At 44.6% G+C, this 27231-nt stretch overlaps 2 protein-coding genes across 4 annotated transcripts in view; both read right to left on the bottom strand.

The window, feature by feature from the left end:
* The window catches only part of TBC1D32 (TBC1 domain family member 32), a 43967-nt gene extending 28874 nt beyond the window's left edge, over window positions 1-15093 (bottom strand). The window contains exons 1-13 of one of the 3 annotated variants that reach the window (XM_069971704.1): window positions 15006-15093; window positions 12109-12292; window positions 10812-10973; window positions 8901-9078; window positions 7984-8055; window positions 7684-7809; window positions 6836-6914; window positions 5649-5746; window positions 4999-5060; window positions 4778-4913; window positions 3205-3264; window positions 2983-3079; window positions 993-1130 (exon numbers count right to left, since the gene is read on the bottom strand). In XM_069971704.1, coding sequence (XP_069827805.1) covers window positions 993-1130; window positions 2983-3079; window positions 3205-3264; window positions 4778-4913; window positions 4999-5060; window positions 5649-5746; window positions 6836-6914; window positions 7684-7809; window positions 7984-8055; window positions 8901-9078; window positions 10812-10973; window positions 12109-12263 — 1363 coding nt within the window. In that variant the 5' untranslated portion in view covers window positions 12264-12292; window positions 15006-15093. Of the gene's footprint in view, window positions 1-992; window positions 1131-2982; window positions 3080-3204; window positions 3265-4777; window positions 4914-4998; window positions 5061-5648; window positions 5747-6835; window positions 6915-7683; window positions 7810-7983; window positions 8056-8900; window positions 9079-10811; window positions 10974-12108; window positions 12293-14550; window positions 14634-14875 lie in introns of those variants that run through there. The other 2 variants (XM_069971703.1, XM_069971705.1) reach the window with 2 other exon arrangements.
* Window positions 15094-24580: 9487 nt separating this feature from the next.
* Window positions 24581-26149, bottom strand: GJA9 (gap junction protein alpha 9). Its single transcript, XM_069972688.1, has one exon. The coding sequence runs from the start codon at window positions 26147-26149 to the stop codon at window positions 24581-24583; it is 1569 nt and encodes a 522-aa protein (XP_069828789.1).
* Between the last annotated feature and the right edge of the window lie 1082 nt (window positions 26150-27231).

A 27231-nucleotide genomic window follows, 5' to 3' on the forward strand; every position in this document is an offset into this window, starting at 1 on the left:
TTTAGAACCTGAACCTAAAATTATCGCTAATCGTTCGCTGTAATTCCACGTTCGTTCGCTCAAATTCCGCATTTGTTCACTAATCGTTCAGTGTAATTGCACATTGTTCATTGTTTTGCTGGGATCAGAAGGAGTAATCATAGTAACGATCGCAATAACGACCATCGTTCTGTGTAATATGGTGAACTATTTCAGGTTAACGATAATCAATCTCGTTTGCGATCGTTTATTGTTAGTCGTTAATCGTTAAAAAAATCGCTCCGTGTAATAGGACCACTCTTTTTATTCAAAGTCATAAAATTGCCTCATAGGGGATAGTGATGTTGTGCTGCTTCTACATCTTGCATGATATTATGCTCTTTCGTGGAGCGGCTATCCACGATTAGGAAAACGAAACTGCTTTCTTCCAGAAACATCACCGCTTATGTCCTCAGTTGGTGTGTGATATTACATATCAGCTCCATTGACGTTAATGGAGATTAGTTAGAATACCACACAAAACCTCAGTTTTTGGAAGAAATCAGCTTTTTTTCTAATCCGTAGAGATGAGCGAACCTGGAGCAGCTGGAGTCGATCTGAACCTGAACTTTCGGCATTTGATTAGCAGTGGCTGCTGAAGTTGGATAAAGCCCTAAGGCTATGTGGAAATCATGGATATAGTCATTGGCTGTATCCATGTTTTCCAGACAACCTTAGAGCTTTATTTAAGTTCAGCAGCCCCAGCTAATCAAATACCGAACGTTCGGGTTCGGATCGACTCGAACCCGGTTCGCTCATCTCTACTAATCTGGGATACCCCTTTAAGGACTACATTTGAGACAATTAGGCTACTGTTCATTTAAAGGTACACTACTATGTGCCTAGGCTTGATAATAGGAAGTACCGTACATTACTAGAATTCTTATAGATATGTGATATGTGACAATAACTCATGTATTGAGCGAATGCTCTTGTTTTATTTTCTTTTGGATCATTATCTAATACCTTCTTACCTTTGCGGTTCTTCAGTTTTATGGGGAAGAGTTTGCGTCCATGTTTATAGAGCAGCAGCCTTCCGATAACATTGAGGGAATGAACAAAGTACAGATACTGCAGCTCCTTCTTGGAGTATAAAGTCTTCTGTTTAATCCCTGGAAACAAGAAACGGAATAAAATCCACCTTATTTGTGCCATTTGCTGCCGCCTTATATTTGTAGGATATTCTGGAGACAGCACCACTTATAATGACCGGGTGTTCTATCTATCAGTATCTACGCTGTACAGCCAGTGTATTACTGGCACCGGCTCATTTGTGATTTCCAGTAGGGAAATAAAACACGTGAGAGACACGGGCACAGCTATAGGCCGTATCGATGTGTGGTTCCCACCACAGGTGTTGCTATCGGTTACACCCTTCGTAAAAGCCTGTACTTTTAAGTGTAAGTGGTGATCTAGTAGTACCAGAGTTTCGCCACAAGATGTTGTTATTGCATGTATGTATACTCAGTTATTGCACAGCTGTAGTACTCAAAGGGTTATTGTTTATTTGTGTACCAATAGGAGTTCTTTCTTCTTCTCACCTATCTCTTTGCTTTTCACATACGCTCTCCTCACCCAGTCACAGCACACCTTACATGCGCTGTAGGAAGGAAGTCACATGGGTAAAGGAAGTGTAGGGTCTTTTGTCTTAACTCTGTAGAGGAAGGACGTTACCTACAGTTTCTTCTCCAGTAACTCCACTCAACACTATGCAGTGTTAAGCTTCCACTAGAGAGGACAAGTCGGGTATCATCCTAACCCACGCCGTGGATAAGGAGAGACACAGAGCAGGACAGTATCCATAAAAAAGTAAGGAACTGATCCGGATAGAGCAAAGTTGTTAGAAGTCTATGAACTCTTATCTCGCAACTAACATGTCAGAATACAAAACCCATCGATCCTTAGCCTGGATGGACTATAAGAGTGGATGACCAGCTCAAGTGCCATTGCTGTCTAAGGGAAACAACAGACCCTAGAGGGAAAAATAACTACAAAATTGCAGCAAAAAACATTGCCTGCTCAGATGTACGAAAATTTGTGTGATACTATGCTGATAGGAAGGTGAGGAAGTGATACAGAAATCCATCAACCCTTCTGGTCAGGTCAGTTTAGACTGGTGGGGATGGGGGTTTTTTAGCACACCCTGGGTCCTCGCATACTTGTCTATGGAGGTTTGGACAGAAGGGTTTATCGAAGCATTGTGGATGACCAGGTTTATCCTCTTGTGGCAGCGATTTACCTTATGGCAGAACAATGTATCGTGCCATACGCCTATAATTGTTGGTTGCACCAATTTTTTGGTCTAGGTGAAACTTGAACCAGTGTTTGACGTGCGAATAATTATTAGATGTGACTTAATTAAAACTTTGCACCTGGTCTGGACCAGGTGAATACATTTCACTTGTTTGGAGAGACAAAAAAATACTGTGAGCAAATTTTAAGCTGTACCCAATATATTTTTTTAGGATGTGCGCAATTTTTGATGAATTCACGAAGCGCAAGGAGAATTGCAAATGGCTAAAACTGGATAGAAAAATCACAGCTTAGACACAATAAATTTTCCCCAATGTCCCTAGAAACAAAACTAAGCAAAGTTTTTTCATCAAAAAATATAAAATAAAAAAATTGTGCACCATGGTAGGTACAACCTTATATAGAAAATAGCATTTATAAGTGACCATAGTCTTTATTAAAAAAAAATAAAAAAATGTCTAGGACCAGATTTCTAGGAATTTGCTCTCTCTATTGATGAAGACGTTTCAACATACAACATACAAGTCTATACAACATACAAGTCTATACAACATACAAGTCTATACAATATACAAGTCTATACAACATACAAGTCTATACAATATACAAGTCTATACAACATACAAGTCTATACAACATACAAGTCTATACAACATACAAGTCTATACAATATACAAGTCTATACAATATACAATTCTATACAATACTCACCAGGATACGGCTGGGATGCTGCTGTTTTAGTGTTTTCATCTGCTCCTGACTGTGAGGACTCATAATAATAGAAGCATTGTTCAATGGCTGCAATTATCTGGAATAAAGCAGGACAATTGTAGTGTTTGTTTTATTTGCCCATTCAGGGTGCAACTCCAACAGGAACTCATAAAAGAATCATTACCATGACGGTAACTATGGAGATAGAGAATGAATACTCACCAAAGACTTAAATCTTTTTTCGAGAAGACGCAACACCACAGTCCTGCTGTAATAGGCGTGCTGGAGAGTATACAGCAAAAAGCGTGAGATAAAATACCCGCAGCAGTAACATATGTAAATTCAGCTGTCCTTAAAGGAGAAGTCCGGCGAAAATTTTTATAAAAGTATTGTATTGCCCCCGCAAAAGTTATACAAATCACCAATATAAACTTATTACGGGCAATGCTTATAAAGGGCTTTTTTTCCCTGCACTTACTACTGCATCAAGGCTTCACTTCCTGGATAACATGGTGATGTCACTTCCTGGATAACATGGTGATGTTACTTCCTGGACAACATGGTGAGGTCACTTCCTGGATAACATGGTGAGGTCACTTCCTGGATAACAAAGTGATGTCACTTCCTGGATAACACGGGGACGTCACTTCCTGGATAACATGGTGATGTCACTTCCTGGATAACATGGGGATGTCACTTCCTGGATAACATGGTGAGGTCACTTCCTGGATAACACGGGGACGTCACTTCCTGGATAACACGGTGATGTCACTTCCTGGATAACATGGGGATGTCACTTCCTGGATAACGTGGTGATGTCCCTTCTTGGATAATGTGGTGATGTCACTTCCTGGATAACAGGGTGATGTCACCTCCTGGATAACATCACCATGCTATTCAGGAAGTGACATCACCATGCTATTCAGGAAGTGACATCACCATGTTATCCAGGAAGTGACATCACCATGTTATCCAGGAAGTGACATCACCATGTTATCCAGGAGGTGACATCACCATGCTATTCAGGAAGTGACATCACCATGTTATCCAGGAAGTGACATCACCATGTTATCCAGGAAGTGACATCACCATGTTATCCAGGAGGTGACATCACCATGCTATTCAGGAAGTGACATCACCATGTTATCCAGGAAGTGACATCACCATGTTATCCAGGAAGTGACATCACCATGTTATCCAGGAGGTGACATCACCATGCTATTCAGGAAGTGACATCACCATGCTATTAAGGAAGTGACATCACCATGTTATCTAGGAAGTGACGTCACCATGTTATCCAGGAAGTAAGATAACCATGGTATTCAGTAAGTGACATCACCATGTTATCCAGGAAGTGACATCACCATAGTATCCAGGAAGTGACATCCCCATGTTATCCAGGAAGTGACATCACCACATTATCTAGGAAGTGACATCACCACATTATCCAGGAAGTGACATCACAACTTTATCCAGGAAGTAACATCACCATGTTATCCAGGAAGTGACATCACCATGTTATCCAGAAAGTGAAGCCTTGATGCAGTAGTAAGTGCAGGGAAAAAAGCACTTTATGTGCATTTCCAGTAATAAGTCTATATTGGGGATTTGTATAACTCTTTGGGGGGCAATACAATACTTTCGCCTGACTTCTCCTTTAAAATGACGTTTGCGATATCCACTCCGGCCCCCGAGCTATGAAGGAGGTCTTGGTGGATTACTTAGGCTTGTGCTAATGTGTTGGTTATGACATGATTAAATATAGATATGCCATCCGTTCCGCTATAAAACTTACCATCCACTTCTTAAACCACACGGCCTTTGTGTCAATCACTGACAGGTAGAAGACTGGATCGAGAAGGATTTGTGAGCTGGACTCCTGAGTTACGGATAACAGAGACAGCGTGCTCTCTATGATTTCTTCCATGTACCTAATCACAGGGAGAGATGGCGCTTAGTGTTTGGACACTGTAAAAAATCCAGCATGGCATCAATGTCCCAGCACCAGATGCTTACTTCTCAGGATGTCTGATCCAGAACGATGGAACTTCCTTCTGGTAATCATTCAATAGGCGAATCTAGAGAAACAGATTATAAATGGAACATTAAGTTAAAGGGGAACACAACTTTTGATATGTTGCTGCCAATGGTGAGACTAACAATTCCTTCCATACCTGTTATTATCTATTCAGTCTCCTTCCCCCAGTTCTCAGCTTCTGCTGTGTGTGAGCTTTTCTCTCTGTCTCCCCTCCTCCCCCCTCCCTTATGAGACGGTCGATGTAAACAACTATCTGGCAGGCTTTATCTGCAAATCTGAGGTAAAGTTGCTTAGGAATTTATTGTGATTATCCCTCCCATCATTACCAAGAAGCTACAATGTTGCAGATAAAGCCTGCCAGGGACTTGTTTCCATCAACCGTTTCAGAGGGGAGGGGGAAGGAGGGGGAGACAGAGAGAAAAGCTCACACACAGATTTGTGTGTTCTTAGCAGAAAGCAGCAGCTCAGAACTGGGGGAAGGAGCCTGAATTGATAATCACAAGTATGGAAGAAATAATTAGTCTTACTATGGGCAGCAATATATGAAAAGTTATGTTTTAGTGGAATACCCCTTTAATAATGCAAATACAGACAAGCAAAACATTGAAACTTGCACATATAACTTTACCTTTTTCAGTGTTCGGACAACATCTGGGTTGTTGATGTCCAAACCAGTTAATAAAACTGGTTTATGATTTGAAAGAAATGATGATTCCAAGTGTTTGGCTAAAACGAATAAGTAGATGCGTCACGTTTAAGAAATCTATCAGTAGAAAATCACACATTGGGGGACATTGATAGGACCGGACTTGAATAAAGCCCCGCCCCCAATTATCCCACCGGATTTGCACATCTCCGGCAGGACCCGCTCTAAAGCAGGGGTAGATTTCTGCCGTGGTTTACGACTGTTTACATGCAAGCCACAATAAACATCTCCACACCCTATTCTTTTTATGGGACTCAATTGTGAGCATGCTCTGTGACCTGTGCAAAGGTCATTCCACAGAGAGGGGCTACTGTCTTCTATCTGCAATCCACTAGAGTCAGTTTTTGCTGTAATGCTGTACAAATCACTTTCCAGCAGCCCCCTACTTATCACTGACTGGCCTAGTGGCCATGGTCCTATTACACGGAGAGATTATCTGCCAAATCGGGCCAATTCAGGCAGATATCGTTCTGTGTAATAAAGAAAACGATCAGCCGAGGAGGTAATCATCAGCTGATTGTTGTCTTTCAACATTTCTAAAAATCATCAGCCACCGACCGTGCATCATCCTATAGTAATAGTCATACGCCACCCAAAAAAATAATAAAGATTATACTTACCTGTCCAGGCTCCCTCAATGTCCTGCTGCCTTTTCCTGCTCACCATAGCTGCCACTGAAGCTTCTGAAATGACAGGCTGCTCAGCCAATCACTGGCACTGTTTCATCTCTGCCAGTGACTGGCTGACCGGCCTGTCACTTCAGAGATGGCATAAGAAGCTTCAGGGGCAGCTGCGGGAAGCAGGGAAAAGGAAGCAGGACTCCGGGGAGCCTGGACAGGTAAGTAATAATTTTTATATTCTATATAAAGTGAGGGCTGCACGGACATCACCAACAATGCCTGTGCAGCCCTTGCCACACCATTCTTGAGCCGTGCTCTAGCAGATCGGCACTCGCTTACAACCCTATTACCACCCTATTACTAAAGGTTAGAAAAGTTGGAATCTCTTTGAGGGGGAGTTTAGATGTGAACGACTGGTGGATAATACTGCATATACAATTACAGGTATATGATATAACAAATCATCCGACAGGGAGACTGAACACTTACCCAAGCTTGTGTATACTTCTCGCGCCATATTCAGGGGAGACGAAGAAAATGTTTTAGCATAAAAGCGTAAAATTCTTTCCTGTAAACAAAGATTTCTTTTGTTACTTTCATTAATTCTTAAAGGTAATTCGTCGCTAGGTTTTTGCCGCCTTAAATAAGGGCGGCATAAACTAGCAATGCTGAACAGATCGGTGTATTACTTACATCATTCTCTTCAGCCGTTCTCCTAATATGCAGGAGAATGGGACTTTACCACTTCTTCCTCCCTCCAGCTGCTGATTGACAGTTGACTGACTATACACAGCATGGATAGATAACTGCCAATCAGCAGCCGGTGGGTGGAATTTGCTGGTGCTCATAAATATCCAGGACTACTGGACTCATGCACATAATGGAGAGGACTACTTATTGTCCATGTTATTCAGGAGGAGATCTCTGGATCAGCTGCACAGAACTATGTAAGTAATACATCATCCTGCTCAGCTTCTCTGCCACTAGTTTAGGCGATGATACACAAATCTATGAGCCCAAGGGGCAAGGCATTTAAAGCAATGGCTCTTCATTTTCATCAATAGTTCAAACAGATGTCGGCACAATCCGCTTCCAAACGTGCCATCCTGCAGCAGCAATGTCCATCAATAACCACACTCACCAGCAGGTTATAACAATCGTGAGGCTTTTATTCCCACATGGACTGAGCAGAGATGCAAAAAAGCATCACAATGATTATTACCTGCTGGTGAGTGCCGCTACTCCTTCTTCTTTATCATTGATGGCTCTTCATGTTGGTAACTTACACTGATGCAACCTTCTGACATAAAAAATGGATATTCCCTTTAAATGGTTACCGTGAAGGTGGAGTCAGGATCAGCCAGAGCCAAGGTAAGATTTTTATGAAGAACATTCCAGCATTCACAATTGAGAACATCTGATGGAGGAGCCGAACACAACGTCTGCATGGCCTCTTTCCGCACCTTTAACGTGAGAAAAGGAGTGAGGAAAACATGTTCTTAAAGGGGTCCACCATATCGGATCGGAGGGGCCGACACCCAGCATTCCCACACAACTAGATATAAGACCTAGTTATTACTTAGCAGATGAGGTAACAGAGAATCCCCCTAGTACTAGGAATGGCGGATGACCAGTACCTCCTCGGGCTGACCGGGATCCAGCTGCTCAGCAATCAGCTGTAACTGTTCCTGATTCATAAAGGTGTAACTCTGAAAGAAATACGGTACATAGCGGTCAGGACAGGAGATGGCGGGGCCAGCTTATCATTGCCAATCACTTACCTCCATACATATTAGAGAAAAAAAAATGTTGGCATAAGTATGGGAGCCAGATGGTGTGCTGTCCCTGGAGGTAAGCCGCTGCCAGAGGAGTCTGGTTGCTGCTGACTCCTTTATCCTTACTAAAAAGACATGCCAACCATGTTGGGGGTCGGAATAGCTGTAGACTGACTGCTGGTTATGGTATAGAGAAATCTGATGATGCATGCAACCAAAAACACATCACCGTGGCATTGCCCGACCATTGACGAACGCATGGGGCTACGGCTTTGGCTGCATATATTTATAGGTATGCGAGAACGGGGCCAAGCAATTATCGTCTGTAAGGGCCCGTTCACACTACAGATTCAGCGCAGAGATTCTGCCACCAAATCCCTCCTGCCATGTCTTATAATGGGAGGGCTGGCACACCTCCGCTCTCCGCGCTCTCCGTGTATCTCCTATTTTGAGACAGTAGAAATAAATCCAGACACTCACCAAATTGCTTATTTATTCTGTGTGTTACTCATCCATACAGGTCAAGGGCGCATTTGGGCCACCGTGGCTTTTATCAGCTGATGGTGGCCGAAACACGTCCTTGACCTGTATTGATGAGTAACACGCAGAATAAATAAGCAATCTGGTGAGTGTCTGGATTTATTTCTACCGTCTCGAAATAGGAGACCTATAAAAAGGGCCACTTGGTGCCAAATCGTGCAGGTGATGAGTGATGGCGGCCATGCTTACTGCCTCATGGACCTGATGGGGCAGCAAATAAAAAAGAAGCGGCATTGTACCTGATTGAAGGATGAATCGCTGTCAGAGCAGTTATCGGTGTAGCGACTCCTGTGCTGTTCGTGCAGCGCTTTCTTCTGCATTTCACGGATTTTGGCCTGATCTTCTTCAAATTTATTTAGAAGAGTCTCCACCACGGCCATCATGACGTTCTTCAGAGACAGCAACATTTCCGTGTAACTTAAGTAGAAGGAAGAAATATTTTGTTAATGCAAACTCTAACTGCTCATTTCCAGGTAACGTCCTTGACCCATTGGTGTTGCTTGGCCCACTCCATAGTCATAGTACTGATGTACATTAAATGTCAGGAAGAGGATATCAGGATGGAAGTAGACACATGGATAGCGGCTACCAAAGGCGCTCGTACCCTTCAGGAGCCAAGAAAAGCTCCAGCAAAAAGTGAACAGCAACTCTTTTATTGGTAAAGTCCCTTGAAACGCGTTGTCCATTTTACCAACAAAAGGGTAGCTCTTTACTTTCTGTTGGACTCGGATTTTCTTGGATCCTGAAGGGTATGAGCAACTTTGGTAGCCATCCATATGTCTACTTCCATATTGTTGATCTATTTACTGGCCCTAGGAGGGTGTTCCAGAGGGTGGCGGCAGCTCCCCATCTATGTTCACACAAGGTATATTTTCGTAAAACCACGGCCGTTGTACAAAATGATTACGAAAATATATGTTACCTTGCTGTGTATGGGATCCCGACCGGAGCGTATACATGTAGTATAAACTCCGGCTGGGATCCCTAGCGACACCACAAACTGACATGTCAGTTTTCTGCGGCCGCCATTTATTGAATAGCGGCCGCAGAAAACCCAGTCAGTGCACACTATGGAGCGAGCGGCTCCGGCGGGTCACGTAACGGCCGCTCTCTTACGTTGTGTGAACATAGCCGCACGCTGTATTTTGAGTCGTGTGAAACAACACGACTGATCCAGGTGAGTAATGCAGAGCTGTTCTGATTCTTAAAGGGAATGGACCATCAGGTAAATGGCGGTAGGTTTCTTACATGAATAAACTGGCGCCGGTGTCGCGGTCCTTTCTTTCATGCTGCGGCCCGATTCTTGCACACGGCGCCGCTCTATTTCCTGGCCTGACAGGAAGCGTTGGAGGCGGGCCCTGCGGTCCCAAGTGTGACAAAGCCCCCTCCCCTTTGTGACGCAGCTCCATAAGAATCAATGGAGCCGTGTCACAGAGCGGAGGGGGTTTCATCACACTGGGGGCCGGCGGACCCATCCCAGTACTCTGGGCCGGTGCCAGGGAATAGTCCGGTGTGGTGCACAGGAAGCGGGCCCCTGTTCAAAAAAAGGACCACGGCACCGGCACCAGTCTATTCATGTAAGAAACCTAAGGGTACTATTACACGGAACGATAATCGGTCCTATCCGGCCGATTCGTTCCGTGTAATAAACACAACAATCAGCCAATGATCGTTGTAATCAGCTGATCGGTGATATAGGTTCTGACCTATAATTGCCGGCCACCAACCGTGGTGCACGGCCGGTGGCTGACGATTTGCTAAATAAATTCATTACCTATCAATGGTCCAGGGCTCCTCTTGCTCCGCTTCTCCCCGGGTCCCGCGCGCTCCAGCTTCAGAGCGGCCTGTCTCAGCTGACAGGCCGCTCAGCCAATCACAGGCTGGGACCGCCACGGCCAGTGATTGGCTGAGCGGGAGAAGCGGAGGACAGGAGGAGCCCTGCAGCATGGATAGGTAATGTATACAGTTAAGCAAGGGCTGCAAGGACATCGGTAACAATGTCCATGCAGCCCTTGTTAAACGATTATCGGGCCGTGTAATAGGCGCAGTATCCGAGCGCTGATCTTGCATATGGGAGTATTTGTCATAGAAGCAGTTTCCCCCCCCCCCCCCCCCCCCCCCAGACAGGTCGTATCACTGCCCAGACTCACTCCTTGGATTCTCTGGTCCGTTTGGCCACGCGTTGTACCAGCGTGTCATATCCCGATCCATCTCCCTGACTCTGGGCATAGGTGCAGCTCTCGGTTTCGTCATCTATCACCGATCCCAGGGAGCTCTTGATGTAATGCCGTAAGTACTTGACCAGCTCGTAGCTTAGAAAAAGAACAGAAAATGTACAGAACACATGGATTAGATCAGGGGCAGGAACCTGGGCTCTCCAGGCTAAAGCTTTGGCTTTACAGATTACACACATTAAAGGGGTATTCCGCTTAGACATAACTTTTCACAGGTTGCTGCCCAGGGTGAGACTACAATTCATTCCATACTTGTTATTATCTATTCAGTCTCCTTCCCCCAGTTCGGAGCTGCTGCTTTCTGCTGAAGACACAAAAATCTGTGTGTGAGCTTTTCTCTCTGTCTCCCCTTCTCCCCGACTCCTTTCTGACAGTCCCTATCTGCAACTTTATAATGCCAGTAGGGATAATCACAGTGAGTTCACAGCAACTTGACCTCAGAATAGCCCTCCCAGCATTACAAAGAAGCTACAAAGTTGCAGATAAAGCCTGCCAGGGAGTTGTTTACATCAGTCGTGAGAGGACTGATTTCCCTGGCAGGCTTTATCTGCAACATTGTAGCTTCTTTGTAATGCCGGGAGGGATAATTACAATAAATTCATGAGCAACTTAACCTCAGAATAACCCTCCCAGCATTACAAAGAATCTACAATGTTGCAGATACAGCCTGCCAGGGAGTTGTTTACATCAGCCGTCTCAGAGGGGGAAGGAGGGGGAGATGAAGAGAAAAACTCACACACAGTTTTTTCTGTCTTCAGCAGAAAGAAGCAGCTGAGAACTGGGGGAAGGAGACTGAATAGATAATAACAAGTATGAAAGGAAATGTTAGTCTCACCATGGCAGCAACATATCAAAAATTATGTTTGTGCAGAATACCCCATTAAACGAGTAGTTCAGCAAAAAACTTCTTTACTTCTATTAAAAAAAATCTCAAGTCTTCCAGTACTTATCAGCTGCTGTATGTCCTGCGGGAAATGGTGTATTCTCTCCAGTCTGACACAGTGCTCTCTGCCACCTCTGTCCACGGACAGAGGTGGCAGCAGAGAGCACTGTGTCAGACTGGAAAGAATACACCACTTCCCGCAGGACATACAGCAGCTGATAAGTACTGGAAGACTGGAGATTTTTCAATAGATGTAAATTACAAATCTCTGGCAATCTCCAGTAGTTTCCATGAGGGAAGTGCACACAGCCCGACACTTGTGTGGATTACTTGTGAAAGTGTTCATCAGTCTCCTCCAGATGGAGCAGGATCTCCTCCGTACACTCAGCCGATGGGGCGCCCGCCAGCTTCTCTTTTACACTCTGTAGTAATTGTCTGACCATGGACTGGAGGGAAACCTCATCCTCGGCTGAGAAGCTAGCCATCACCCCCCGGCCACAGACAATGGCGGCAGCTGTAGAATGAATGGGAAAACTAGAAATTACACTGACGGGTCAAACTTTAAAAAAAAATAAAAAATAGTGCATAGTGCTAAAGCCAATATAATCTAATAATAAACCAGTAATAATGGGGGGGGGGGGGGGGGGTCAAACCCAGGACCTCCAGCTGTTACAAAACTACAACTCCCATCATGCTAAAGCTTTGGCTGTCCAGGCATGATGGGAACTGTATTTTTGCAACAGCTGGAGGTCCTGGGTTTGATCTGCAGTATACAGAGACTGGTATTATTGGTGATCAGTCTCTGTATACTGGTATTATTGGTAATCAGTCTCTGTATACTGGTATTATTGGTGATCAGTCTCTGTATACTGGTATTATTGGTGATCAGTCTCTGTATACTGGTATTATAGGTAATCAGTCTCTGTATACTGGTATTATAGGTAATCAGTCTCTGTATACTGGTATTATAGGTAATCAGTCTCTGTATACTGCTATTATTGGTAGTCAGTCTCTGTATACTGGTATTATTGGTGATCAGTCTCTGTATACTGGTATTATAGGTAATCAGTCTCTGTATACTGGTATTATAGGTAATCAGTCTCTGTATACTGCTATTATTGGTAGTCAGTCTCTGTATACTGGTATTATTGGTGATCAGTCTCTGTATACTGGTATTATAGGTAATCAGTCTCTGTATACTGGTATTATAGGTAATCAGTCTCTGTATACTGCTATTATTGGTAGTCAGTCTCTGTATACTGGTATTATAGGTAATCAGTCTCTGTATACTGCTATTATAGGTAATCAGTCTCTGTATACTGGTATTATTGGTGATCAGTCTCTGTATACTGGTATTATTGGTGATCAGTCTCTGTATACTGGTATTATTGGTAATCAGTCTCTGTATACTGGTATTATTGGTAATCAGTCTCTGTATACTGGTATTATTGGTAATCAGTCTCTGTATACTGCTATTATAGGTAATCAGTCTCTGTATACTGGTATTATTGGTGATCAGTCTCTGTATACTGGTATTATTGGTGATCAGTCTCTGTATACTGGTATTATTGGTAATCAGTCTCTGTATACTGGTATTATTGGTGATCAGTCTCTGTATACTGGTATTATTGGTGATCAGTCTCTGTATACTGGTATTATTGGTGATCAGTCTCTGTATACTGGTATTATTGGTGATCAGTCTCTGTATACTGCTATTATAGGTAATCAGTCTCTGTATACTGGTATTATTGGTAATCAGTCTCTGTATACTGGTATTATAGGTAATCAGTCTCTGTATACTGGTATTATTGGTAATCAGTCTCTGTATACTGGTATTATAGGTAATCAGTCTCTGTATACTGGTATTATTGGTGATCAGTCTCTGTATACTGCTATTATAGGTAATCAGTCTCTGTATACTGGTATTATAGGTAATCAGTCTCTGTATACTGGTATTATAGGTAATCAGTCTCTGTATACTGGTATTATAGGTAATCAGTCTCTGTATACTGGTATTATTGGTAATCAGTCTCTGTATACTGCTATTATTGGTAATCAGTCTCTGGGTTTGGTCAGGAACAGTCCTTATCAACTGCTGTATGTCCTGCAGGAAGTGGTGTGTTCTCTCCAGTCTGCTGCCACCTCTGTCCATGTCAGGAACTGTCCAGAGCAGGAGAGGTTTTCTATGGGGATTTGCTGCTGCTCTGGACAGTTCCTGACATGGCCAGAGGTGGCAGCAGACTGGAGAGAACACACCACTTCCTGCAGGACATACAGCAGCTGATAAGTACTGGAAGGCTGGAGGTTTTTTTAATAGAGGTAAATTACAAATCTATATAACTTCCTGACACCATACAGATAATTGGATGCAAAAAGTTACCAGTCCTGGTATCCTCTGGAACTCCACATGTATGAAAAAAAGTAAAAATGGTGACAGCCTCCACATCAGGTGGTTATACTTTTTATTTGTTTCTTAAACCGCTTACTTTTTACTTTTTTTAATACCAGTTAATCTAAAAGAAACAGGTTTTTGCCTGAGTACCCCTTTAAAGGATCTACAGTGTACGTAAACATCCCTCTTATCATATAACGCCCATGTACAGCTGACAATAAAATCACTATAAGGCTATGTTCACACTATGTAAAAACAACGACCGTTATTTGCTATTTGTTATTAAATAAGGCCGAGTGAACATAGCCTGACTGACCACATATTGCCTGGTATAAATAGGGGGGGGGGGGGCTGGAGGGGGGGTGTGCTACTGGACCCACCGGCTTCGGGTTACGGCTGTGGCCGGAGGCGCTGGGTGTTGCTATAGTAACACTACAGCGTCGCCTCTACTGTTGACATCAGGTGACCTTGGCTCTCCAGCTGCTCCAAAACTACAACTCCCATCATGCCTGGATAGTGAAGGCTAAAGCTTTAGCTCTCCAGGCATGATGGGAGTTGTAGTTTTGGAACAGCTGGAGAGGCACGGTTCCTACCCCTGGTTTATATACTGCTATTATAGTGAACTGACATTTCTGAACTAGTCCAGAAATGTCCGTTTTTTGCCCCATAATCCGTCCCACACGCTCCCATCATGGCGGCACTCACTGCGCTCGCTTCTCCGGGCTTCGTAGCTGTGGACGCCGGCGTTCTGGGTCACATTACATCCAAGCAGGAGCTATATACAAAGAGACAGGAGAAAAGCAATGAGGGCGAAGAACAATACAAAGCGCCTCACCAATAGCAGAGAGTCAAACAATCGGTAGCCTAGCTACAAGCCTCGCTCTCCGGACGTTACTAACAGCTCCATGTTTACCAGCAGTACGGAAGCCTCTCAGGGACAAACTTACTCCGCCTGATTTGCTTTTCTTCACTTAACCTTTTCATTTCCAGGACTTTATGACTCTATGACGCCAGATAGTGATTTCTGTGTTTATTAGGTTATGTTCACACACAGTATTTGCATTAGTTTTTTTTGTAATTTTTTTTCCAATCGTAGGAACTGACAGGGCAAAATTATAATGGAAAGATTTGCACAGTTTCTGTGTTTTCACAGACACAGGCTTAGGGACGATTATCGTGCGAAAAATCGTTATATCGCTCGAATTTGAATTTAAAATCGTTCGTATGTTGTTGATCGTTGATTTAAATCTGAACCTAAGGGCCCTATTTCACGGGACGATTATCGTTCGCATAATCGTTAACAATAAACGAGCACTATTGCCAATGATCTGAAATCGTTTACCCATTTACACGGAATGATGATCGTTACTTATGATTGTTCTTGCAGTCATCGGTTTTGCGTTCGTCGCTACGGCAAATGACCGAACGTCCTATTCCATGCGAACGAGCAACGATAAAAATAGGTCCAGTTCTTATTTATCGATCAACGATTTCTCAATCGTCGCTTAATCGTTAACTGCTATTCAACCGATCAATTATCGCTTTGTTCTGAACGATTTAACGATTATCTGAACTATAATCGTCCCACGGAATAGGGCCCTAAAATTACCGTTAATCGTTCGCTAATCGTTCGCTCACGTTCCACATTTTTTCACTAAACGTTCAGTGTAATTGCACATTGTTCATTGTTTTGCTGGGATCAGAAGGAATAAACGGTTATAGTAACGATCGTAACTAACGACCATCATTCTCTGTAATATGGTCAACGATTTCAGGTGAACAATAAACAATCTAATTTGCGACCATTAGTTGTTAATTGTAAAAAATCGCTCCGTGTAATAGGACCCTTAGTCTGGGATCACACTACATTTCCGCAATCTGCTTGTTTAATTTGGTTTTGCAAAATAAAAAAAAAAAAAAGGAATAGAAAAACGGATGTATTTATGTGCATCCTTTTTGATCCGGTTTTTCCATTATAAAAAAAAAAACGGATCAAAACATATAATTTTTTTAACTTACGCAAAATTAAGATGTGACTGTGTGTGTATGTGACTTTGTGTGTGTGTGTGAGTGTGTGTGTGACTGTGTGTGTATGTGACTTTGTGTGTGTGTGTGACTGTGTGTGTGACTGTGTGTGTATGTGACTTTGTGTGTGTGTGTATGTGTGTGTGTGTGAGACTGTGTGTGTGTGTGTGTGTGTGACTGTGTGTGTATGTGACTTTGTGTGTGTGTGTGTGTGTGTGAGACTGTGTGTGTGTGTATGTGTGAGTGTGTGTATGTGTGTGTGTGACTGTGTATGTGACTTTGTGTGTGTGTGTATGTGTGAGTGTGTGTGTGAGACTGTGTGTGTGTGTATGTGTGAGTGTATGTGTGTGTGTGACTGTGTATGTGACTTTGTGTGTGTGTGTGTGTGACTGTGTGTGTATATATAAGTGCATCCGAGGTTGCAGTTTGCAGTTCAGCTTTACCATTTTATGTTGGTTTTTACGCATGGCCGTTTTTTGAGCCAAAACCAAAAGTGGATTCAAACAGGATGAAAAATATAAAGAGAGGACTTGTGTATATATATATATATATATTATTTATATTGTTTCTCCAAAAAAAGCAGGGTCTTATTTTTGTAGAAACACAATATACCCCTACACTGTACCCCCACTCTATACAGTAGTTAGCCACCATACTGTATGTCCTACTGTTGTGTAAGTTCCCCAGTTCCCCTGTAGTTAGGCCTCCATACTATATACCCCCCCTTCCCCTGTAGTTAGGCCTCCATACTATACATATCCCCCTCTGCAGGTATTCCCAATACTGTATACCTCTCTCCCCCTCTGTAGTTGTTTTCCCCATACTGTATACCTCCCTCCGTCTGTAGTTGGCCAACATACCCTTCGGCAGGGACATCAGTAATGATGTCCCTGCAGCCCTCGCTAACGATTGTCGGGCCATGGAATAGGCCCAGTAAACGAGCACAAATCTAGCAGCTCGGCGCTCGTTTACATCGTTGATCGGGCCCTGCTCGGCCCGTGGAATAGGGTCCCATCATATTCAATGTCCCTACTGTGCACCTTCTTACCCCTCCTCCCCTGCAGCTTGTGTTGAGCAGGTGGGGGCGGAGCCTAACAAGTCTGGCCCTGATTGGCTGATGCTCAACCACCCAGGGATCTGGTCAGCTGACTGTAACTAGGGTTTACTTCAAAAAGTGCAGAAAGAAGCTAGGTCCTATTTTTGGAGAAACACAGTACACACACACACACACACACACATATATATATATATATATATATATATATATATATAATATTCTAAGTAATGTATTTTTTTTACAAGCTGGTAAATTCTGTGGCTTATAAGATGAGATGTCTGCGTCCCCTCATGGCACATTAGTCGCCCATTGTTAGTCAGACAAAGGCCGACTGTGCGTCCCCATCACTGTCCCTGGCTCGGAGGCAAATGGATGCGGCTTTGTGAGGCTTCCATTATACAGCAGAGAACACAGTGCAACATATTTATTCTGTTCCGTTCCAACAATAGTAACAAGAATATGACTGTAAAAAAAAGTAAATAAAATCAGCTCGTTTTTTCCAGGTTTATTCATGTATAATATACCAGACATGATGCATTTCAAAAAATTCTCATCGAAGATAAAGGTCTTTTTTATTGTCTCTGCTGGTGCTGTAGGGTGTGAAATGCGTTGTACAAAGAGTTCTGCCATGTCGCCTTTCTAGTATTAATTTCTCTACATCAGAACTGCAGGACAGTGACCTGTGGAATACAGAAAGATGTAAGAAACTGCAGCACAATGCACACGACATGTCTTCTATCACATCTCCAAAGGAACCAACTGCCTGTGCCGCATATATATATAATGCCAGACTAGGAAATCTAACATTTGATGGATTGGTCATACACCATCCAGTAGTTGTGATAAGGCCGGCCTTAGGGTAGATGGCGCACTGTGCAAAATAAATTTTCAGTGCCCCCACCCCAACGCCTCCAGACAACATCCAAGACCCACCACCCGACACCCCCAGCCATACAAGTAGCTACCCGACCCCCCAGCCATACAAATAGCTACCCGACCCCCCAGCCATACAAGTAGCTACCCGACCCCCCAGCCATACAAGTAGCTACCCAACCCCCCAGCCATACAAGTAGCTACCCGACCCCCCCAGCCATACAAACAACTACCCGACCCCCCCGCGCTATACAAATAGCTACCCGACCCCCCCAGCCATACAAACAACTACCCGACCCCCCCGCGCTATACAAATAGCTACCCAACCCTCCAGCCATACAAATAACTACCCGACCCCCCAGCCATACAAATAACTACCAACCCCCCCAGCCATACAAATAACTACCCAACCCTCCAGCCATACAAATAACTACCAACCCCCCCAGCCATACAAATAACTACCCGACCCCCCCAGCCATACAAATAACTACCCGACCCCCCAGCCATACAACTACCCGACACCCCAGCTATACAAATAACTACATGTCCCCCCCCAGCCATACAAACAACTACCCAACCCCCCCGCGCTATACAAATAGCTACCCGACCCTCCAGCCATACAAATAACTACCCGACCCCCCCAGCCATACAAATAACTACCCGACCCTCCAGCCATACAAATAACTACCCGACCCCCCCAGCCATACAAATAACTACCAACCCCCCCAGCCATACAAATAACTACCCGACCCCCCCAGCCATACAAATAACTACCAACCCCCCCAGCCATACAAACAACTACCCGACCCCCCCGCGCTATACAAATAGCTACCCGACCCTCCAGCCATACAAATAACTACCCGACCCCCCCAGCCATACAAATAACTACCCGACCCCCCAGCCATACAAACAACTACATGTCCCCCCAGCCATACAACTACCCGACACCCCAGCTATACAAATAACTACATGTCCCCCCCCAGCCATACAAATAACTAACCGACCGCCCAGCCATACAAATAACTAACCGACCGCCCAGCCATACAAACAACTACCCGCCCCCCCCCCCGCGCTATACAAATAGCTACCCGACCCCCCAGCCACACAAATAACTACCGACCCCCCCCCAGCCATACAAATAACTACCCGACCCCCCAGCCATACAAATAACTACCCGACCCCCCAGCCATACAAATAACTACCGACCCCCCCCCAGCCACACAAATAACTACCGACCCCCCCCAGCCATACAAATAACTACCCAACCCCCCCAGCCATACAAATAACTACCCAACCCTCCAGCCATACAAATAACTACCCAACCCCCCAGTCATATAAGAAACTATCCGAACCCTTAGCCCCCCAACAAACAACATAGCTAGGATTCATGGGGCCCCATAGCAGAAAACTGTATGGGCCCCCCAAACGTATGACACTGCTGAACTCTGAGGGGGGTGGGGGGTGTTAGGGGGCGCACTGTACAGACATGAGTCAGCAAGTAGTGTTAGGAGACCAAAGCTCATGTCCACAGGACAAGCAGTAATTTGAGGAGAGTGTAAAGCAATGAAGACACTGGGCCCCATTTACAGAAAAATATTTACCCAAAATTGTTCCCATAATCACAGCACGGGTTTCAATTTAAAAAGAGTCACTGGTGAGGCCTGCCAGCTGTACCCACATCTATAGTGCCGGGGTCCAACAGGGGCCACAAAACCATAGACTTATAAGCCCTAGAAGATGCCCAGAAGTGGGGCTCCCAACAGCCGCCCTCGGGTGATGGTTACAGGTGGCAGGCGGTGCAGGCAGCTATGTGGCTGGGTCCGGTCCCCATTTACCGCAAGGCGGCTCCTCCGCTCCAGGTGCTCCTGCAGAGGGACCGGCTGATGGAAGGAGAAGGCCGGGTGCAGGGACCACATGGTGAGAAGAAGCAGCAGCTCCTCCCCAAGCTCCTGCTCCTCATTGTCCTGCACCCAGCGGCCGCTCCGTCCCCATGACCAGCAGCAGCAGGCGGTACAGGCGGTCGGCCACATCTGTAGACTAAGTGAAGGGGGGGAAGGAGGTGATGTGTGGAGTTAGGTGTGCAGCTGTCTGTCTGCCAGAGCGACCCCACAGCTGGCCGGGAGTTCTTTTACGCCGTTCACCGTGCGGGAACAATAGTGTTATATTTTACTCGATCAGACAATTCCGCTTATATAATTTTTAATTTTTTTTACATATTTTTATTTGTATAATGGGAAGGGGGGATTTAAAGCTTTATTGGAGAGGGGTTTTTTTAAAATATTTTTTAAACATTTTAAAATTATTTTACACTTTATAGTTCCTCCTAGGGGACTATATATGCAATCATTAGATTGCATATACCGATCAATGCTATGCCTTTGCATAGCATTGATCAGTATTATAAATGCACATAGCATCTGCCTAAGGGCAGACTCTATGAGAAGATCGCTGATCTGACAGGACAGAGGTAAGTATGTCTCCTCCGCCTGTCAGGGTGATTGATCAGTACCCCCACAATCACAGGTTCTTATCTTGTCACTACTATAGCAAAGCAGCCCTGCACACATAAAACCCCTTCAAAGCAGGAACGGACATACTGTATGCATTCCTACTGCACAGGGCGTCAGCAGTAGGAACATATATATGCAGATTGCTGATGTGAAGGAGTTAAAAACCTCCAGTCTTTCAGTACTAATCAGCTGCTGTATGTCCTGCAGGAAGTGGTGTATTCTCTCCAGTCTGACACAGTTCTCTCTGCTGCCACCTCTGTCCATGTCAGGAACTGTCCAGAGCAGGAGAGGTTTTCTATGGGGATTTGCTGCTGCTCTGGACAGTTCCTGACATGGACAGAGGTGGCAACAGAGAGCACTGTGTCAGACTGGAAAGAATACACCACTTCCTGCAGGACATACAGCAGCTGATAAGTACTGAAAGATTTTAGATTTTTAAATAAAAGTAATTTACCAATCTCTATAACTTTCTGGTTTGATTTGAACAGTTGTAGGCAATATAAACCTGTTTTCCTAGAATAAACATTGATGGCCTATGTTTAGGACAGCCTATAACTGTGTGATCCATAGATCTGACACCAAGGACCCCACCAGTCAGAAGGAGCCCCCTTATTGTTTATTCAGGCACCTTAAATTTGTATAAAATCGCAATATATTAACCTCAACTGATGGCAGAGGCAATCGATGCCGATGTCATCCCATGCAGTCAGTGGTCATTGGCTGCTATAGTCCATAGTTGCCAACAGTCCCGGTTTTGCCAGGACTGTCCCGATTCTGAGGAGACAGCCCCGGAAAAAACATGTCCCTGACATGTCCCGCTGTAAGCCCCGCCCCCTTTCAGCGCACGTGATGTCACTCATGCAGAGCAGGGAGAGGAGTCGCTGAGGGACTAGAGGAACCATACTGGTGAAGTAAGTATAGCTTTGTTTGTTTTAAATGCAGATGAAGGGACAAGAGGATGCTTAAGGGGGTACTAGTATGATGATGAAGGGACAGGAGGAGGATGAAGGGGAAGTAATATGATGATGAGGGCAGGAAAATGAGAGGGGTAGTACTATGATGATAGAAGGGCAGGAGGATGAAGTGGATAGTACAGGGCCGATCCTGGGGTCTCCGCCGCCTGAGGCAAACCGCAGGCGGCCGCCCCCTCACTAGCACCCCCCCCCCCCCCGGACCACAACGCGTACCTGGCACCCCCCGTATACAAGCACCAATACTCATTCAGCCTCATGGCAGAAGCGGCCCTGATGAAGGGGAAGGAGGATTAGAGGGGTAGTACTATGATGATGGAAAGACAGGAGGATGAAGGGGGTAGTAGTATGATGATGGAGGGACAGGAGGATGATGGGGTAGTAGTATGATGATGGAGGGGCAAAGAGGATGATAAAGGGGTAGTAATATGATGATGGAAGGGCAGGAGAATAAAGGGGGTAGTAGTATGATTATATGGGGTGCAGCTGCATCATATGGGTACAAACTACCATTATATACAGTCAGTCAGTAGAATGCTATCTCTGAGTCTCAGCCTGCTCTGAGTGGGGTGTGTAATATGCTGGGGACCTGAAACTGGGGTGTGTAATATACTGGGGACCTAATACTGGGGTGTGTAATGTACTGGGGACCTAAAACTGGGGTGTGTAATATACTGGGGACCTGAAACTGGGGTGTGTAATATACTGGGGACCTGAAACTGGGGTGTGTAATATACTGGGGACCTGATACTGGGGTGTGTAATATACTGGGGACCTAATACTGGGGTGTGTAATATACTGAGGACCTAATACTGGGGTGTGTAATATACTGAGGACCTAATACTGGGGTGTGTAATATACCGGGGACCTAATACTGGTGTGTGTAATGCTCCTTTTGTGTTGTTCTGACCGTAAATTCTAACTGGAAAATTTTAAACCCACACCCATAATAGGCCACACCCCACCGAGACCACACCCACAATAAGCCTTTTTAACGCTAAAGTGTCCCTGGAAAAAATTTTCAAATGTTGGCAACTATGTACAGTCACATGAGGAGTCTATAGATTATGAGCAAATTGCAATTTGTTTTGTATTGCAATTTTAGGCACATGAAACATGACGGCACAATATCCTTGTATATTCTCAGTGAGTTCCCAAGTCTATGACCAAAAGCCTATGAATTGTTCCAAACATTTGACCTTTTCTTTTTGGGACATTTCAGTATTAAAGGGAAACTATTAGCAGGTTAGACAAACGTAGCCTGCCGAGGCGGGGGGAGGGGTGGGACAGACAGCTATCCACAGCCTCTTAGAGGGAAACTGTATCTTCCTCATGTGGGGGCTGGGGATGAAGATAACTTTCTTACCTTCATCCCCCCCTTATAGTACAATCTCTAGGCTAGTGAGGCGGTTTGGTGCGCTGGGGGCGGGGCTACCATTGCAAGTGCATGGATCCGGCTTGTCCCAGGATGGCCCGCTGTGCACCAAACCGCCTTACTAGCCTAGACACTGCACAGAAATGGCCCCAAGGATGAAGGTAAGAAACCCACCTTCATCCACAGCCCCCCCCCCCCATGCGCAATAGGGAGATAAGGGGAGATTTATCAAACATGGTGTAAAGTGAAACTGGCTCAGTCGCCCCTAGCAACCAATCAGATTCCACCTCTCATTCCTCACAGACTCTTTGCAAAATGAAAGGTGGAATCTGATTGGTTGCCGGGGGCAACTGAGCCAGTTTCACTTTACACCATGTTTGATAAATCTCCCCCATAGAGTTCCCCTTTAGCAGGCTGTGGAGAGGATATCTGTTAGCTGACCACATACGGGTTGTAGGTGAAATTATTATGAGAGTAGGTTTGGATAGGGACGCTGTGCATTTTCCTTCCAGAATTTTTGGTATTATAGTAGCAGCAAAGTGGAAGAAATTTTTACTAATCTAATCCCCACACCGCAGCAAAAAAAAGTGTGGAATTTGCCTGGAAAACGACAATTGTGGAGCATCGTTTCTTATAGCCCGGTGCTGCGCTATTCATCTGTTATCCTTTCAAGATAAACTAAATAGCCAACAGGGCGTGACAGGTTGGAGGCGTGTCCCTACATAGACTAGCCAATCAGAGCCGACACATCTCTTGGGACACATCTGTTTGGAATATTTAAAAAATCTACAGGTTTTTCTTTACACCTTTTGGGAAAAGCTTTCAGAATTCAAATTCACCAAACTCAGTGCCAAATCTATTGAGCTCAGACTACAGAATTTATTTTGTTGTTTAAAGGGGAACTCCAGTGAAAAGTGTTTTCTTTCAAATCAACTAGTGTAAGAAAGTTATATACTGTAGATTTGTAATTTACTTCTATTTAAAAATCTCCACTCTTCCAGTACTTATCATCTGCAGTATGTCCTGCAGGAAGTGTTGTATTCTCTCCAGTCTGACACAGTGCTCTCTGCTGCCACCTCTGTCCATGCAAGGAACTGTCCAGAGCAGCAGCAAATCTCCATAGAAAACCTCTCCTGCTCTGGACAGTTCCTGACATGGACAGAGGTGGCAGCAGAGAGCACTGTGTCAGACTAGAGAGAATACACCACTTCCTGCAAAACATACAGCAGCTGATAAATACTTAAAGACTGGAGATTTTTAAATGGAAGTAAATGACAAATCTATATAACTTTCTGACACCAGTTGATTTAAAAGAAAAAAAAGAGGCGGAATTTACAAGCGGAGTCCGCCACCCAGATTCTGCTCGTAAATTCCGCCTCTTTTACTCAGCGTGCAAGGTCCGTTCTTCAGTCACAAAGGCACAACTAAGTTGTTTTTTAAGTACGAGACTTTAGTCAATGAAAACCTATAGCTCAGTATAGTAGCATGGGTGCAATCCACACAAAATAAAGATAACAGTCCTCAGTGCCGTAGTGGTTCTCAATGTGTACAGTATGAAATATATTACCCAATCTCTCAGTGTAGTGTGCAGGTAAAGCGTTAGATCTGCAGATCGGTAGGAACACGTCGGCTGCTGGCATTACTTGCCAATGACATCCTTCGACTGGGGGAGAAGTTTACGGAGCCGTCACACTCTTTGTATGGCTTGCGTTCTGGACTCTGCTCTCCTATAGTATCCGGTGTGCCGGGCCGGCTACTCCGCTTCAGATCGGACCTCGAGTGTGCCCATGATCTATTAGCGTTGAAGCTGTAACGTCCTCTGGTACTGGGTATCGGGTCCTGTATGAACGCACTTCTCTCGTTAACCCTAGAGCAGTGCCATGGAGCGCTGATCCTTCGAGTTTTCCGGGCGGCGTTGCTAACCGTAGAATACAGTGTTTTGGAGCAATCCTCATTGTCTTCGGAAGGCATCTCCGTCATTGTTCCCATCGGCATACTCGGTGTACTCTCACTTGAGTAATTGCTCCTTATGAAACCACTTTTGCGTTGCGGATGTTTTTTGGCCGGTTTATGGTCAGATGTGAGGGCTTTCCCAATGTTTTCGTTATTGTTAGAGCTGCTGTTGTGAAAATGGCTTTCTGCTGTATTTGCCGCGTTGACTTCATTGGCGGATTTGGTTTCCTGCTCGTCAAGAATACACGTCGAACTGTTGCCTGGGTGCAAGTCTACAATGGGATGGAATCCACAGGGAGGATTTAGGATTGGATATACAGTCGGGTCGTGTTGTTTTTCCATCATCAATGTATAGTTGCTGGGGGCGGATGGAAGAGTCTTTTGTGGGCTGGCACATGTCCCGATACACGTATGAGTAGCCGTTGAATGTTTCTTAGGTTTGTTCATATAAAATTCATCAAATTCATTTTTCAATTTATATCTTACCAAACATCCTTTCCTGATCTTTTTCACCCCGAGATGTCCTATTTCCAAAATGTTAAGAAACAGAGAAACTCCGGCTATGCACTGCATGAACAGCATGAAGACAGTCTTCTCGGTAGGTCTCGATACAAAGCAGTCAACCACATTGGGACAAGGGTCTCTTTGGCATTTGTAAAGTGGATTCAGTTGAACTCCATAAAGGAAATGCTGACCAACCATGAAACCAACCTCAACCCCAGATCTGGTGAATATATGTATGATATAAGTGCAGAGGAGGGAACCTCGGAGGGGAGCCTTATTGAGTTTCCTTTGTTCCAGTTGTCTCAGTTCACGCTCCAGTCTTTTACGGTCCTCTGTCAGCTCATACTCTACACCCTCAAGTTCAACTTTCAACTGAGCCTTCTTTTTGTGTCTTTCTTTCTCGAGAACTCTGAGTCTATAAATGGCATGGCCCATATACACCAAGGATGGCGAAGACACAAAAATAACTTGAAGAACCCAATATCTAATCAGAGATATTGGAAACGCTTGGTCGTAACAGACATTTTTGCATCCAGGTTGGTCTGTATTGCACACAAACTGGGATTGTTCGTCATTCCATACTTCTTCAGCCGCTACACCCAAAACCAACATACGGAATATAAATAGAATGGTGAGCCAGATTTTTCCAACAATTGTCGAGTGAATATGAACTTCCTCCAGGATGACCCCAAGGAAATTCCAGTCTCCCATCTTTAGTCCACCATCTCAACACTGTTAAACAAGGGAAACAATTCCATAGTATCAGTTATTTCTCATGGAAGAAGTCAGTAATACAGTGCTACATTCTATGGAGGAGAAGGAGTTATCTGACATTATGTTGGGCAACTTTTTGTCTCTGTACTGTTTTTCTTTTTTTTTTGTCACTGATATATTTAGACAATTGTTTACTTAAACTCAACTTTTTGGCAAATCTTAAAGAAATAGGAACTTTGGGAGAGATATATCAAGTTGACTTATACGACTGTCTTTGTTGCCCACATTAACCATTCAGTGTTCAGCTTTTCTTTTACCAAAGCTCATTAAAGGAGAATTTCGGGCAGGGACATTTTTTATGTGGGTCAAAAAAACAACACTTACCTCCCCGGCGCCAGCACTGGTGACCACATACTGTCACTTCCAACCCCTGCTCTTCCTGGTCTAGAGTAGGGAATTGGGATGTGATGTTCCAAACCTGCTCAGCCTTTGCGGTCCCCAGTCAGATCCAGAAGCAGCCGGGGACCGGAGGACAGCGGACACCAGGACTGAAGCTGGGGGGGGGGGGGGAATTGCATGTTGTTTTTTTCACCTACCCCCTCCCAGCAGTTTGGGGAAAAAAAGTCCCTGCCTGGAAATTTTCCTTTAAGGGGAAGAATCTAACCTGCTGATATGTCCCTATAGCGCACAGGGTGCTGAGGATGGAGGTAAGTTTCTTACCTTGGTGCTGTGCTACTAGGAGTTTAATCTTTATGCTAATTAGGTGTTTTGGGGCACTGGAGTTTGGACTACCGCCCCCAGTGCACCAATCTGGCCCTCCCCCGGCCGGCCTGCTCCGTTGATAATCATTAGAAGAGGCGGACCGATTGGGGGATCGGTGCACTGGGAAAGGTAGTCCCACCCCCACCCAAATTAAGATAACGATGAAACTCCTAATAGCCTGGAAACAATGCTGAGGATCAAGGTAAAAAAAAACATCTTCATCCTCAGCACCCTGTGTGTAGTAGGGACATATGAGCAGGTTAGATTCTTCTCTTTCTTTTACAACAGCCATAAAGCGAGACTGTAGAGCGAGGGTA

The sequence above is a fragment of the Dendropsophus ebraccatus genome, chromosome 5 (genome assembly GCF_027789765.1).
Source record: "Dendropsophus ebraccatus isolate aDenEbr1 chromosome 5, aDenEbr1.pat, whole genome shotgun sequence".
In the NCBI taxonomy this organism is placed as follows: domain Eukaryota; kingdom Metazoa; phylum Chordata; class Amphibia; order Anura; family Hylidae; genus Dendropsophus; species Dendropsophus ebraccatus.

Bases quoted from the DNA above. Each gene is read 5' to 3' on its own strand.
- GJA9 (XM_069972688.1), bottom strand. From the start codon at position 26,149: ATGGGAGACTGGAATTTCCTTGGGGTCATCCTGGAGGAAGTTCATATT.